This window comes from Sylvia atricapilla, chromosome 13 (assembly GCF_009819655.1).
Source record: "Sylvia atricapilla isolate bSylAtr1 chromosome 13, bSylAtr1.pri, whole genome shotgun sequence".
Taxonomy (NCBI): domain Eukaryota; kingdom Metazoa; phylum Chordata; class Aves; order Passeriformes; family Sylviidae; genus Sylvia; species Sylvia atricapilla.
In genome coordinates this window covers 17,542,888-17,557,302 of record NC_089152.1, presented here as the reverse complement: position 1 = coordinate 17,557,302, position 14,415 = coordinate 17,542,888, and the positions used below count along the sequence as shown (strand labels likewise).

General features: G+C 47.7%; 1 protein-coding gene across 4 annotated transcripts in view; it reads left to right on the top strand.

Annotated features, from left to right (window-relative positions):
• The window catches only part of MYO9A (myosin IXA), a 171,269-nt gene that overhangs the window by 145,241 nt on the left and 11,613 nt on the right, over positions 1-14,415 (top strand). For 2 of the 4 annotated variants that reach the window (XM_066328647.1, XM_066328645.1), the window contains exons 21-32: positions 429-539; positions 1,525-1,647; positions 2,143-2,292; positions 2,516-2,826; positions 3,756-5,372; positions 6,615-6,696; positions 7,197-7,409; positions 11,928-12,040; positions 12,451-12,608; positions 12,985-13,211; positions 13,450-13,566; positions 14,051-14,239. In XM_066328647.1, coding sequence (XP_066184744.1) covers positions 429-539; positions 1,525-1,647; positions 2,143-2,292; positions 2,516-2,826; positions 3,756-5,372; positions 6,615-6,696; positions 7,197-7,409; positions 11,928-12,040; positions 12,451-12,608; positions 12,985-13,211; positions 13,450-13,566; positions 14,051-14,239 — 3,411 coding nt within the window. Of the gene's footprint in view, positions 1-428; positions 540-1,524; positions 1,648-2,142; positions 2,293-2,515; positions 2,827-3,755; positions 5,373-6,614; positions 6,697-7,193; positions 7,410-11,927; positions 12,041-12,450; positions 12,609-12,984; positions 13,212-13,449; positions 13,567-14,050; positions 14,240-14,415 lie in introns of all 4 variants that reach the window. The other 2 variants (XM_066328648.1, XM_066328646.1) reach the window with 2 other exon arrangements.

The window sequence follows — 14,415 nt, the reverse complement described above, 5'->3', positions numbered from 1 at the left end:
GTAATTGTGTCATGGACCGAGGATCTTCAGTTCAAAATGTAGGGATGCTTTGTGGATTAATCCTTCTGAGTTTTACCCAGGCATTTAAAGCTGAAGCTTTTTGCATTGGAGATTATTTAGTTGCTCGAAATCTCACCCATTAACTGTGCCCTGGGGGGGTCTTATTCAATTCAAATGCAAAATACCTTTTTTTAATGGCTTTATTTCTCTAGTTAGCTGTTTGAAAGTCTCAGAAGCAAACAGAATTCAATCCCAGTGGGATTAGTTCAGTTCCTGGGGACCCACATTCCCTCCCTCCTGCACCATCATTGACAATGTGTGTGTCACGCACATGTGCTGCATCTGCTGAACCCTTTACCCATCCACGCACTTAAAAGCTTCAGTGAAAGGAAATATTTGCTCATCCTTGGTCTGGTTTTCCCCTTCAGCTGCCCCTGAGGTTCAACGACAGCCTGGTGCTCCGGCAGCTGCGCTACACGGGGATGCTGGAGACCGTGTGCATCCGCCAGTCAGGATACAGCTGCAAATACTCCTTCCAGGTTCAGTACCACGGCCTTTGTCTTCCATCACCTTTAGCATCATTAGCTGAGTCGTCTGAGTGTTACTGGTTCATTTTTTTATAGGGGTAATTAATTTCCAGCTCTTGGAAGGCAGTGGATGTAACAGGCTGTGCTCTGCCTATGAGCCAATCTAGACCCCAGTGGGGGCTGCAAGCCCCCTGCACTGTGATTTTTGAACAAAACCAGTATTTTTTGCAACGTGGACTCCCTTTTGGAAAAAAAAAAAAAAAAAAAAGTCTGATTTGCATGAACTCTTCTGCATTTGGAATTTCTGGGAGCAGTGTTTGCCCTGTTGTGTTGGCTGCATCCTCTCAGGAAGGTGATCAGCATCCTCTGAACTGCTGAAGTTATCCAGCTCTTCCTGTTTTCTTCTTTTCCATGTGTTTGCCAGGTTTTGTGTACATGTCGGTCCTTTCATGCTTTGCTGGTTCTGATTGGTTTCCTGCTTGCAGCTGCTTAGGGGCAGACATGGTGTTCTGCACAGCAGCTGCTTAGAAAAAGAAAAATGCTCAACATTTTTTTGTCAGAAGCAAAGATCCCAACCTCGCTTGGGAGGATCTATCCTCTAGTACCTCCTTCACTCTTTGAATCCTCACAGCAGTAACGGCTGGAGCATCTCAGAGATGTTTTGCAGATGTTGGTATCCACCTTCCGTAGTAGCCCTTATTGGGGATTTGGAGCATTTTTTCAGTTGGGATGACCCTGTGACTCCTGCAGAACCTCTCCTCCCATGCTGAAAAGCGTTTGAACCTTGCTGGGTCTCTGCTTTGATGTCTTTCCCATCAAACTACAAATGTTGGATGAAACTTGGTGTTCCCCAGTGCATAAAGTGTTATCTGTCTTTCTGCTGACTCCAGAGGCCCCGTTTCATGTGGCCAGTGGAACAAATCTGTCATTTATGGGAGAAAGAAGTAGCAGGACCCAACTAACCAACTCTTGGTGTTGCCATTTTTTTCCTTCTCAGGATTTTGTGAACCATTTCCATGTCCTTTTGCCACAACGGATCAGCCCATCTAAGCACAATATCCATGATTTCTTTCGGAAGATAAAACTCAATCCAGACAATTACCAAGTTGGAAGAACAATGGTAAATGTTCATCCTCAGCTCAGCCTTTAAGACACACACATAACATTTGCCCGTATTTCTGTCTGATAAATTAATATTTATATATGGTTTTAATTAATGAAAGTATTTTTCTTCTGTTTACCAAAAATCAATTATTTAAATGAAACTTTGAGTATTATTAACATAAAAGAGTAAGGAATAATATTGTTTTGTTATTGATTGTAATGAGGCAGCCTCAAAAACCTCATGTCCTCCATAATCTCTGTGTGTGTTTAGACTTAGCTTGATATGATGGTCCTCATTTTGCCTCCCCTGATGGGAAAGTTCTGTAATTCAGAGCTTAGACAGCCACAGGCTGTTGTGAAAGTGCTGAAACCTGTTAGAGGTGCATTCACAAAAATCAGCTCCTCAGCATTTCTGGGAGCATCCAGGACTCAGAAACGAGGAGGATTAAATCATTTGACTCGTGGTCTGGGCAGCTTTCCATGCTAGTGTTTTTTGGGTTGTTTTGGCCAGGTTTTCATGAAGGAACGGGAGCGGCAGCTTCTGCAGGACCTGCTGCACCAGGAGGTGCTGCGGAGGATCACGCTGCTGCAGCGCTGGTTCCGCAGCCTGCTCTGCAGGAGGCAGTTCCTGAACCTGCGGCATGCGGCCATCAGCATACAGGTGGGTGCTGGATTGCAGTGGAAATTACCCTCCCCAGATCCTTCAGACACAGCCCATAGGTAAAAGCAGGTCTCCTGTCCAAGGAAGGAGCTTGCAATCAGGATTGCCTCCTCCTGCCATAATAAATTGGGAATGGGGGTGAGCTGGAGAGGTTGCATGGAGGCAGGTGCTGTCCCATCTTCACACAACACCCATTACAAGGAACCCCCTGCTGTGTTTGCAGAGATTCTGGCGTAGCTACCAGAGCCGAAAAAGAGGCAAACCATCCCCAGACCCTCTGGTTCTCAGCAAAGCCGCTGTCATCCTGCAGACCCACTGGCGAGGCTTCGTGGAGCGGCGGAGGTTCCTGCAGATGCAGTTTGCAGCCCATGTCATCCAGAGCTGCTGGCGGGAGCACGCCAGGCGCCGGCACGCCGCAGCCACCAGCATCCAGGCGGCGTGGCGGGGACACCGCAGCCGGCAGGCGTTCACAGCCCGCAGGAGCCGGGCCGTGTGCCTGCAGGCGGCCTGCCGCGGCTATTTGGCACGGCAAAGGTAACGCCATTGCCCTCGGGTACATGGGAACAGGTTTTCCTGGGGTGCTCACAGGGGGAGGAAAGTGGAAAGTGGTTGGTGTGAATCAGGGCGCTACAGCGACTTACACACGGCAGTGTCCTCTCGTAGCATTCATGACCCTCTGCTGACCTGCCCTGGTCCTTTTTTTTGCCCATGCTTTCTAACAATTTAGCTGCACGTCCTGCTCTTGGAATAAGCAGAGCCTATTTCAGGTTGGAGCACGTAGGCAGTGCAAAGCCAAGGCCATAAATACTCGCGAGGGTTTTTTTTTTTCCCCTTGGCAGCAGCACCAGTTTAAGTAGCCTATTTTTAACTCAGATTGCCTCACCAATCTGTTTGCTGTGCTGGCTCACAAGGACAAGGGATACCGGAGCCAGCCGCTGTGGAGGGCACAGGCTTCCCAGCCATGCCTTGGCTCGCTGGCCGGGGGGCAGGTCACGATTCACTCTCCAGAGGTGCTGCCTGCAAGGTGTGGAGCACCTTAACGTCGCTTGGAACACTTGGGAGCTGCAGAGAGCTCTTGATGCCAGGCACAAGTCCCTGCTAGTTGTTCAAGATGCAGTCCGGGCAGGATGGAGAAGATGGAGAAGCCAAGGGGGTGTGATGGGTTAAGCTTTTCTGGCTCCAACAGCTTATGAAGGAGCTAGACCAGGGATGGAGGCTGGACCCACTGCCATCGGTGTGAGGGGAGCTTTCAGGTGCGTTGGGGCAGCCTCTTGGTAGCAGAAATGGCAGAGGAGGAGAAGGTTTAAAACCGAGCATGCCTTGTCTTGCTCTAGATGTTCAAGGAGAGTTGCTTGAGATGCTGGTGGTGGTGAGGTGATGGTCGTGGTGGTGATAAGACACCACTGGTGCAGTGCCTTGAGTGGACACAGGGCTGAATATCCTGGTTTTCTGCTTTCTTCCAGGTTTAGAGCTTTGAAAGAGCAGCAGTTAAAAGAGATGCAGCTGGAGAATGGCCTGGCAGGTAAAGAAGAGGATGGACTGGAAGCAGATGTTTTGGAAATTAAGGGCTCTGACCCATCTAAGTGGGAGGACAGCTCATTTGAAGAGCGAGTGAGAGCTGTAGAACAACATAAATCACTGATGGAGAACAATCGGGTGAATCACATGGACCCACTGGATACTTCCCTGTACAAAAGGCACGAGAGAGCCAGCAGCCAGAGTGGGATGGACACCGAGGAGGAGATCATCGTGAGAGAGAGGCCCAAGTCGCTGGAGGATCTCAACCAGAAAAAAGTGGTTCGTGCAAAGAGGGAAAGCCGGAGGATGCGGGAACTGGAACAGGCGAAATTCAGCTTGGAGCTGCTCAAGGTCCGCTCCACGGGTGGGCTGTCACCTTCGGAAGAGCAGCGCTGGTCCACTGAGTTGGTGTCTGAGGCATTGCATTCCCCTCAGGGAACCCCGGAGAGCGAGAGCTCTCAAGGGAGCTTTGAGCTGTTAAGCACTGAAGATACCTCAAGCAGTAAATTCATGTCCTTAGTCTTAGATGAGCATGATGCACAGTCGTTTTCCATGGACTCCCTGCCCAGCAGTCCCCAGGCTCAGCTGCAGGAGAAGCCTTTCTGTGCAGCAGATGGGAACAACGATTTGCCCGGCTGCAGACAGACCCCTGCAGACACGGTACTGCCCGATAACCTCACCAGGAAAGAGCATGGGGTCAGTGACTCCCAGGATGTTGTAAAGGCTCACCCAAGAGAAACCCTCCTTTCCAGCAACCTCCCCACTTTCTACGTTCCACCACAAGACAATGTGAAGGTGAAGTTGGTGGAGAATAACCTGAGGAAGAAAGAAAGAGAGGAAAGGACAGTTGCGTTCTCCGAGGTCAGGAAGGACATTGAGCCAGACCAGGGCAAAGCCTTGGGAGAAGAAGAGGAAGAGGAGAAACCCTCTGCTAAGAGAGAGGAACGTGGGACAGTGACAGCAGCACGGGCCCTTTCTCCAGATTCTGTCATCAAAAGACTGGAAAAGCTCAATGTGGAGAAGGAGGAACGTCAAAAGCAGCTTCAGCTGCAAAATGAGAGGGAGATGATGGAGCAGATTCGTCAGCAGAAGGAAATTCTGGAGAGACAACGCAAAGCCTTCGAGCAGCAAGGGAGGGTAGAGGCTTTGCAGAGGATGGAGCAGAGCAGAGTGAAGGACCCTTCCCTCAAACCAGCCAAAAAAGCAGAGAGCCGGCCTCAGTCAGTCCTCATCCTGCACCCCCAGAGCAAAGGGGAGCACAGCCCCACCCCAGGCATCCCAACCTCAGCAGTGGACATCAAGGGTCTCACTGTTGGGACCAGGGGAAGCTCTCCAGCCCACAGTGCCCCCAAAGACCGCCCTGTCAGCATGTTCGTGGAGCGAAGAGAAGGTGTGGAGCCCCGCAGCCATTCCAAACCAGCTCTGGACCCCAAGGACCACCCTGGCAGCCATTTCTCAAGGACAGAGCGCCTCCGGCAACCTCGTATGCCCAACCAGGCCGCTGAGGAGACGAGGGCAAGCTCCATGTTCTTCACACCAAAAGACAATCCCTTCGGCCTCCAGTGAGTAAAGAGATACTGGGCTTTCTCCTAGGCTTTCTCCTATGCTCTCTCCATAGGCTTTCTCCACAGGCTGTCTCCATTGGCTCTTTCTTCTGCTAGGGATGTATATGTACAAAGGGTCTAGAATGTTCTTTCTGAAGTCTGCATAAACCCCGTAGTTAAACAAAGGGTTCTTGATCTTCTAGCAACAAGGAGGTGGAGGTCAGAGGGAAAGGAAAAAGACCTGGAATATGATTTCTCAGTCTTTTACAACGTTGTATATTCCAGGGGAGACAATCATGGACATTAGCAGGTAAAGAGAGTCAGTAAACAGGTTCAATACTGTTTTTATTTATCCTACATGAATGGGGATAGGAGTTTATTTCTCAAGGTAAAACATGATGATTAAGTTCTTAGGATTTTTGGATAGTTGGAACAGAAATGGAATAGAAAAATTCCAGGATCATCCTTGTTTACCATATAATTAATACATCCAGCAAAGCCATGTGGACACTCTGACCACTGCAGATGAAAAAATACCAGCTCTCCAGAGACAGTTTGGGAGTGAATGCTCTTTGGAGACTATATCATTCACATGTAATTAATTACACCTGTAATAGACTTAGCAGTTGCTTAGCTCTATTGTGTTGTTTAACCTTGGGCTGCTGCAGGGTCTGGAGATGGCAGCAAGGTCTTGGGACAACATTTGCTCCCACTCTATTGTGTTTCCTAAGGTGCCTTGCCTAATTTTGGGGTGGTTTTGGCCATGTAGCTCAAAAGTAATATCAATCACCCCCCCTCCTAAATCCTGCTGCACCTTTTCCAAGGCAAAAGTGACTGTTGGTAACTCAAGGTACCCCCAAGTGTAGTAATCTTGTTCCTTCTGTGCCATTGTGACAAGAGAAGATTCCTGTTTAAAATTTCTTTTCCTAGTTCATGCACAACATGAACAAGCAACAGGAAGAAAAAGACATTAAGAATTGCTGTATTTTAATTTTTGCTCTGCAACAGAAGAGTCACATTTGAGAATCCCAAATATCCATAACCACCTTTCTGTATAAAGTTGACGGGCAGAATGTTTTCTCATCTTGTCTTGTGGTATTAAGTCCAATCCTGAAGAATTCCAAGCAATTCTGAAACCCCGTGACCTCAGACTTGAAATTTAGTCTTGCTTGCTTGGACCGTGTGCTCCCAGGAGCTGAGCTAACGTGGTGGGAAGGCTTTTGGGAGAGGATAAAAGGTGTCTGTTCTATTGTGTTTCAGCAGAGAGGCAAGTCATCAGTGCCTTTCCAAGGCTGAACTAGCACGGAAGCCTTTTAAGATGCCGGGGTCTGGCAGGGGTGAGGTGAGTTGTGACTTACTTAATTTCTCTTTCCGTTGAAAAGGGAGAAAATTACTTGCTTTGCCAGTTTTCCCTCAAAAGCTTCAAAGAAGTGAATTCTGAAGCACGAGGGCTGCCAGACATGGATAGGGAAGGGGGATATGACAGCACAGTAACCTCCACACCTTCTCTTAAAATAAAAAGCCCTGTAGGAATAACTTGTAGCAGCTCTGGAGGAAAAGATCCCATGATCCTGATGGCAAACACTGTCCAATGCTGTCTTGTCTTGGTTTGGTTTAACGTCCGTTTGAGTAACACCCATGATTGTCCATTTTCACCGTCCTGTCTTGGTTTTTGTTCTTCCTGGTCCTTCGCTGTCCTCACCAGACATAATACTGCAACCCCTCCACAGGGTGCAGTGGCACTCAGAGATGTCTTAAGGCTACATGGGTAGAGTCTCCTTTTTACTTTAAAACCCTTCTTTTTCGTTTTGTTCTGTTTTGTTTTATCCTTTGGTCAAGCAGGTGCCCAGACCGAGCCATAAAAAGAAAGCCCGCATGGCGCGGACGCGCTCCGATTTCTTGACTAGAGGTACTTTTGCTGATGGGGAGGGGGATACGGAGGAAGAGGATTACGATGGCAGTTTTGAGTTCCTTCTCTCCTCTGAGCACCCTCCTCACGCCGAGGCTGTGCCCGCAGCCCGCCTGGGGCAGGCCTGTTACAGTGACTCCGAAATGGTAATTGTGTCCAATGTGCTGGGGGAAATGAAACTGAGGGAGCCTTTCTTCGCTAACCTTAGCTGCACTGATCCCTCCACTGCTTCTTTTCCCACTCCCAAGGATGCTGTAGATGGGTAAATTTGGCAAACACAGCAGGAACAGGCAAAATCATGGAAGCACAGAATCACGAAATGGTTTGGATTGGAAAGGACTTTAAATTTCAATTCCAACCCCCCTGCCATGGGCAGGGACACCTTCCACTAGACCAGGGTGCTCAGAGCTCCATCCAAACTCTATTTCTTGCTCCTGAGTTGATTAGTTATCCACCACACTTCCCACAGTTTTCCTGGACCATTACAACTTGTACTGCACAATTACCTGTTTTGGGACCTTTGACCTCAATCCTTACCTTGGAACCTTTTGATCTAAAAATGGTCAATATACATCTGTAAAAAAAAAAGGAAAGTAAATATTGTCCAAAAAACAACAGACAACAAAATTACATAAATCCTGCACCTTCTTTTACTTTGAATTTTTTATCCTTAGCCACAATATCTAATGATTATTCGGTCCTCAATTATCAGAGTGATGCTGGCAGACAGCAGCTCAGAGAAAGCAAAATCATGGAAGTTGGGCAATGAAAATGTAGTGTGAGTGAAATAGTGAGTTTAAAACAAAGACAACCAAGCTAAGTGTTCTTTCCAAGCACAGTGACGAGTATCCCTTTGTAGGTCCAGGACATGAGCCAGTGCAGTGGAGCTTTTGTATCTCAGGCTTAATCTCCCACCCACATAAGCCGCTTTTGGAAAATCCCAAACCAAGAGGTTTCAGGAGTGGAAGAGGCCAACAGATTCTGACCCGCTCCTAATTTTTTTCCTGAGGTGTCCCCATAGGAGTGTGGATAAATGCCAGGAATCATGTCCTGCTGTGAGAGTTTGGGTGGAGTGCTGGGTAGGGCTGCCATGTTCCCCTCCTCCAGCTGCAATACAGGGTGTGGAGCTGAGTGTAAAACCAAAGAAAAGCATGAAACCCAGAGCCAGAGATTTATTTTGTGCCACAGCATTGCTGTGGGTCCAGCAAACAACCCGTGTGATCCTAAAAGCTGCTTTTCCAAGAAAAGCAGGTGGCCAAGGAGGGCTTTTCATGACTTTTCTTTTAGCAGCTCTTACTATATAGGATAATTTTTCCCAGGATAATTTCCTCACTGGAAGAGGGCAGAGGTTTACAAATTCCATACATTTTTTCAGCCTGCTCTTGATTAATTTGCTGGGAAGTTGAGACAGGAATAGCCAAAACCTGATTCAAAGACACATCTCTATGGACTGAGATAACCTGGCTGCACCTTTTGCAAATCCCTGCCTGTGGATTGGGAAAGGGAGAATTTTATGTAGTAAAATATACTTTTTTACATAGAATCACAGGAACATTTAGGTTGGAAAAGATCTCTAAGATTGTTGAGTCCAACCACAAACCCAGCACTGCCTTGTTCACCACCAAACCACGGCCCCCTCTGCCATACCTGGAGTGCCTTGCTGTGCTCTTGGAGGCTGCCCATGTACAAAGGGAATTGTAGCTGTAGGAATCACTCCCTCTGGGGTGTGAAAAGTGCTGTGCTGGTAAAGCTCCATCTTTGGGAGCATCCTGGGTCACTGTACTCCTTGGAAGTGCTCCTTGGGACTCTGCTCACCTGGTTTAACAGCTCTCACCGCATGCGAGTAGCAGTAGGTGTCACCTCTCTCCTGCCTCTGCTGCGTCCCTCTTCTCTGCTCTCCAGCACTGGTTCTAACTGGTGGTCAGGACTTTCCCCTGGTGTGCTAAGTTCTGCTTTCTAGGCCAACACTACCCCTGATGTCGTGTGCTCAGCCCTACCCTCCGTCTGTGTGTCCTGACAATGTGTCCAGTGTTTCCGTCTGTATTTTGTATTGCAGGTTTGGGACCAGCCCTTTGGCTTAGGGTTTTTTTGGGTCGGGATCATCACAAGTAGCAACATTTAGGGCCTGTTTATTCGTATTTATTAGCAGAGCCCAGTTGGGTGTTGCAGATGGTGGAGCAGCCTGTGATAAAGCTGGACTGGTGGTGCCTCTTGGGTGTTGCAGGTTCAGATGCAGAGGTACAGAGGTTGATGTCTGTGCAGACACATTGGCTGTGTCTTGTGATAATCATATGAAGGCAAGTCTGGCAGCTGCCATGTGCAGGGTGGTTCCATGCCAGTGAATAGCTCCTTCATACAGCTGCTGCCTCCAGCTATTCCTTTCCAAAACAGCCTCTTTCTGTGTCCTGCTCACAGCCGAGGCTGCTGGCTGGATGAACAAGAGATCACATGCAGCCCCATGGAGCTGAGCATATGATGGGTCACCAGCTGCACTGGCTGTTTTGCCCATTTTTTTCTTGGCTGTCAGGTCACTGATTGTGTACCCCAGCTGGTGGGTAGAGGCCCACTGGAGTCCAATGCTCCTGACCCATGTTCAGGGTATCCCAGAGCTTCAAACACCCAGAGCATCTGCAGCCAGAGCTGGAACCCATGGGGCACCAGTCCATGAGGTGGCTGCTGCAGGTACAGTTGACTCCAAGGTCCTTTAAGGATTAAGGGCTTCCTGACAAGACCAAGATTCAAGTTTTTTTGGCTGGTGAATAGCCAAGGATTAACCTACCTTGCAGTGAGACACAAGTGGGAGGAACAGCTCCTGTCTGTTCCTGTCAGCAAATGTTAACACCACTTGTTTGACACCTAAGCCTGGAGAACTTTCCTGTAGCAGCTGCATAAATGGAAAGCCTTGGCTAGAGGAATCACACCAGAAATAACCTCTGGAAACATCCTTAGAGAGTGGGACCTGGGTAATGAACCAGTCATTTTGCTCCACCCTCTACACGAAAGCCATGAATTGACAAACATGAGTCCAAGTACCTGCCACCAGCTGATCCCAAGTACAGCTGAAGCACCAGCAATGGAAGAAGATCTCTTGTCCTAAGACATTCAGAAGGAGCTTCAGGAAGCTTTTCCATGCAGCACACAGCACTGCTGCCTGCTGGGATAAGTCCCTTGGCCATGGTTATGGGTGGGTGGGTGAAACACAGGTTACTCTATCAGAGGAAAAATACTTGGTGCTTTCCTCATCCAGGAGACAACTTCAGACCCCCAGTTATTGCCATTTGCCTTCATGATGCTTTGTGGTGTTTCCTAATAGGGGATTTTCTGGTGCAGATGCTCTTCTTGACATCTGAGAAAGTTTCCCTTCAGAGTTTCCTGGCAGAGAACCTCAAACAGAAGGATCTTGTGCCAAAAATGCCTTTTAGTCTTTATTTACTAAAGCTGGAAACTCAAAAGGTTGAAATTACTCAAGAACAAAATCATATTGTGGAGGCAAATATTTAACAGATCATTTTTAAAACAAGTAGTAGGTTTGGGCTGGATGGAGATCACTTTTATAGGGTTTGAATTGCTTTTTTTCCCAGTATCCATCCACAATTTCTGTGTGATCATCACCTAAATGTAAGAATGACAGGAACTAAGTCTCTTTCATGATTTAGGCAGTTCCTGACTTTCCCAGCGGCAATTTTGCCTTCCATGCTGCCATCTCCTGGTTGGAAGAGATGTTAGTCCGGGAGATGAGGAATAAAATACGGAAAAAGAGCAAATATGGCAAATGTGACCCCCATACAACCTACTTTTTATAGAATCTTATTTAAACATTTTTAACAGAAGTAAAATAATTGCTTTAAAACATAGAGCATTCAGTTTAGACACTGAGGTGACAGGAAAGCTACAGGACTATCATGTCCCAAATCCTTTCATACAACCTGATTCTCCACTTTCCTCATGCTGAAAGTTTCTGCTCCAGGAGTCCAGCTCCAAAACCACAGCTGCAATTGGAAAGCAGAACAAAAATTTAGATATTTTTTAAATATGGCAAGTCTATTTCTGGGCTACTTCATGGGATCCTGTTAGGTTGAATTACTGCAAATTCATCCCACCCTTAAAAATTATCCAAGGGCATTTTAAATGGTGGCAAAGGTGGAGACATTTTCCATTAAAGCTGCAAAATTTCTTCATTAAAGGGTTACTTTTGGTGTGTCCTTGATACTTTTAGGAGTACCTTCTCCTCCTTCCTTTGGAGGAGGAATTTGCTAGGACAGATCCAGGTGGTGGAAGGTTCCCTTGGGGAATCACTTCACTGTAGCTTTTGGGACACTCTGGGTGGAAAGCTGGAATGTCTGGAGGAAGATGGTGGAAGAGCTGTGCAGGCTGAGCAATAAGGACCCGTGGCTTGGTGCAAACTCATTTTCATTACCAGTTGCTCAAGGAAAAAGAAGGTTGGACCTGGTTGGAGAGTTGGAGCAAGGGAAATGCCTCTCTTTATTAGGAGTCATTAAAATATTTCTCTAGGGGCTCACCAGGACTGTAGGTTTTCACCTGTAGGCAAATAGAAGGAATGATGTAGGAGATGAAATAGCTGGTTTTCGATAGGGAAAAAAAAATCATTTGATATCCCAAGAGCTGTGTTATTTTTAAATGCTTCATGATTGGAATTGTTACAGACTGTGCAGCGATTCACCTCTGGAGAGGGCCAGGCCAAACTGCACAAAACCATGTCCCAAGGGGAGATTGGGAAGCTGGCAGCCACACAGAAGAATCTGACTCTGGATGGGAGGTAGGAATCATGGCTGGAGATGGCAGACAAGTCCTTCCTGTGTTCCTGTTGCTTGCCAACACCTTGTTGAGCCACCCAGGCTCCTTTGGAGCTCCACCTGCAGCATGAGTTACCTGCAGCATGAGTTAAAGCTATCTCACCTTTTCTACATGACCATGGACAGGCCCAATCAGGTCTGGCTCACACCACAATTAAGTTTTGGTGACATGGGCCACATATCCTGTCCCAAACCACCCAATCCCATGCATGAAGCTGAAGTTTCTCACCTTTGCTGAGGCCAAGTAGCCACGTTTCCCTGGTAGAAATTGCATGGGTTTATCTCCCCAGGGAGGTCCAGAAGACTGAGATAGTTTTGGGTAGAAGGACCTTTCCTAGTTAAGGCAGTTCCTCTTTCCATGACTTATTTCCAGGCCTCAACGAGCCAAGATGAGGTTTTGGGTGAAGGGAAAGCAGGGGGAGAAGAAAACCCCCCGGGAGAAGCTCGCTACCCAGTCTGAGCTGCTAGAGCTGTATGCGGAGCAGGAAGCCCCTGGCAGAGAGACCATTCCTGGCTTGCAGCTTGGTGAAGGTACGTGGTGGGGGGACACGGGACCAGCTGAGAGAGAATCTGGGTTGGGAAATTGGGATATGTCCATTCTAGTTCATGTCTTTTAATTCACGGATGGTATACCAACCCAGAGCAATGGGAAGTAGGTTAGAGGGTGGGATCCATAACAGACCTCAAGGAATTTCATGTCACTAATTCTTCCAGTCACCATCTGGACATGGGCAGATGTTTTCTCTCTTGAGGGAGGAAATAACCAAAGCAGAAATGACATTTAATCTTCCTGTGAGTTCTACACTATGCCTTCCTCCTTCACAGGTTTATTCCAATGCCCATCTCTCTGTTTTAGTGTCACAATTATTTTTCATGTGCTCCTCAATCTCTCTCCATTTATGACCAGCAGAGCTGGGTCCTCATCACCTGACGCCCCCACGGAGTCCTGAGCTGTCGGGCATCTACCGGCGGGAATTCAAGGAGAACAAGGAGCCCTCTCCCAAGGTGAAGCGCAAGCGCAGCGTCAAGATCAGCAACGTGGCTCTGGAGCCCGTGCAGTGGCAGAACGACTCCCTGCAGATCATAACCAGTGCCAGCGACTTGAAGAGCATGGATGAGTTTCTTCTGAAAAAGGTAACTCCTGCCCTCACTGCTCTATAAACCAACAGAGATCCAGGAGCAGACAGAGGCAGTAAAGTAAAAATGATCCTGTGGGTAGCTGTAGTAATGCTAATGATTCATTTAAGGGTGCCAGAGCAGGTGTAGAGAAGTTTCTGGTTTTCATGCAGCTGCTTCTTAGTGCTGCTTCATCTCACACCAGCTCTGCTGCAGCAAAAGAGACATGGCTGCAAAAACTCTCTTGTTTTCCCAGATGAATGAACTGGACAACGAGGATAGCAAGAAGGACACGCTGGTGGATGTCGTGTTCAAGAAAGCACTGAAGGAATTCCGACAAAACATCTTCAGTTTCTACTCCTCGGCATTGGCAGTAAGTGACCAAATGATGCATGGGACTTCCACCTCCAGAAGAAAGGGGATATTCCGAGTCCTCCTGGTGGTACAGGTGTTGCCAAGCCGTCCATTTCTGGTTTGCTCATCCCAAAGGATGGATGGGCTTCCTTTGTATTCAGTCCCGTGATCTAAATTGGGACTAACTCTTCCTCATGAGCCAGCTTTCAGGATACATTGGGTGTAGATTCCTGGTCCTCATTACAGCTTTGCTCCCAGCCAAAGGGGAGATGACAGAAAGTCAATAAACACCAATTTGTCACCCAAAGTGCCTGGAAACCTTTGTGTTACCTTTGCGAGTGGTGGAAATGTCTGATCTTTTTTTCCTTCTCTTTATCATACTTGGACTTTAGCCAAGCAGCTGGAAGCCAGTGAGACTGCAATAAATGTCTGGAGAAGAACTATCCAGAAAAATCTGGGCTGTATAAAAATCCCTTTTCTTTTTGCTTCTGTTTCCTTAAAAGATGGACGATGGGAAAAGCATCCGCTACAAAGACCTCTACGCCTTATTCGAGCAGATTCTGGAGAAGACCATGAGGCTTGAGCAGAGGGACTGGAGTGAGTCTCCAGTCAAAGTCTGGGTCAATACCTTCAAAGTCTTCCTGGATGAATATATGATAGAGTACAAACCCCTGGACTACACCGCAGGGAAGGTACTTGGCATTTTCCTTAAACTCCGTTGAGGATTTGGGAACTGTCTTTCCACGGGGTTGTGCTTCTGTAGACACCTGGGACCCTCTGTTTTCTTCTCTGCTTTAAGCTGAGCTGGACAAGGCAAGGAGTGACCCGCTGGCTGTGTGTCACTGGGCTCAGCCAACCCCAGATCACA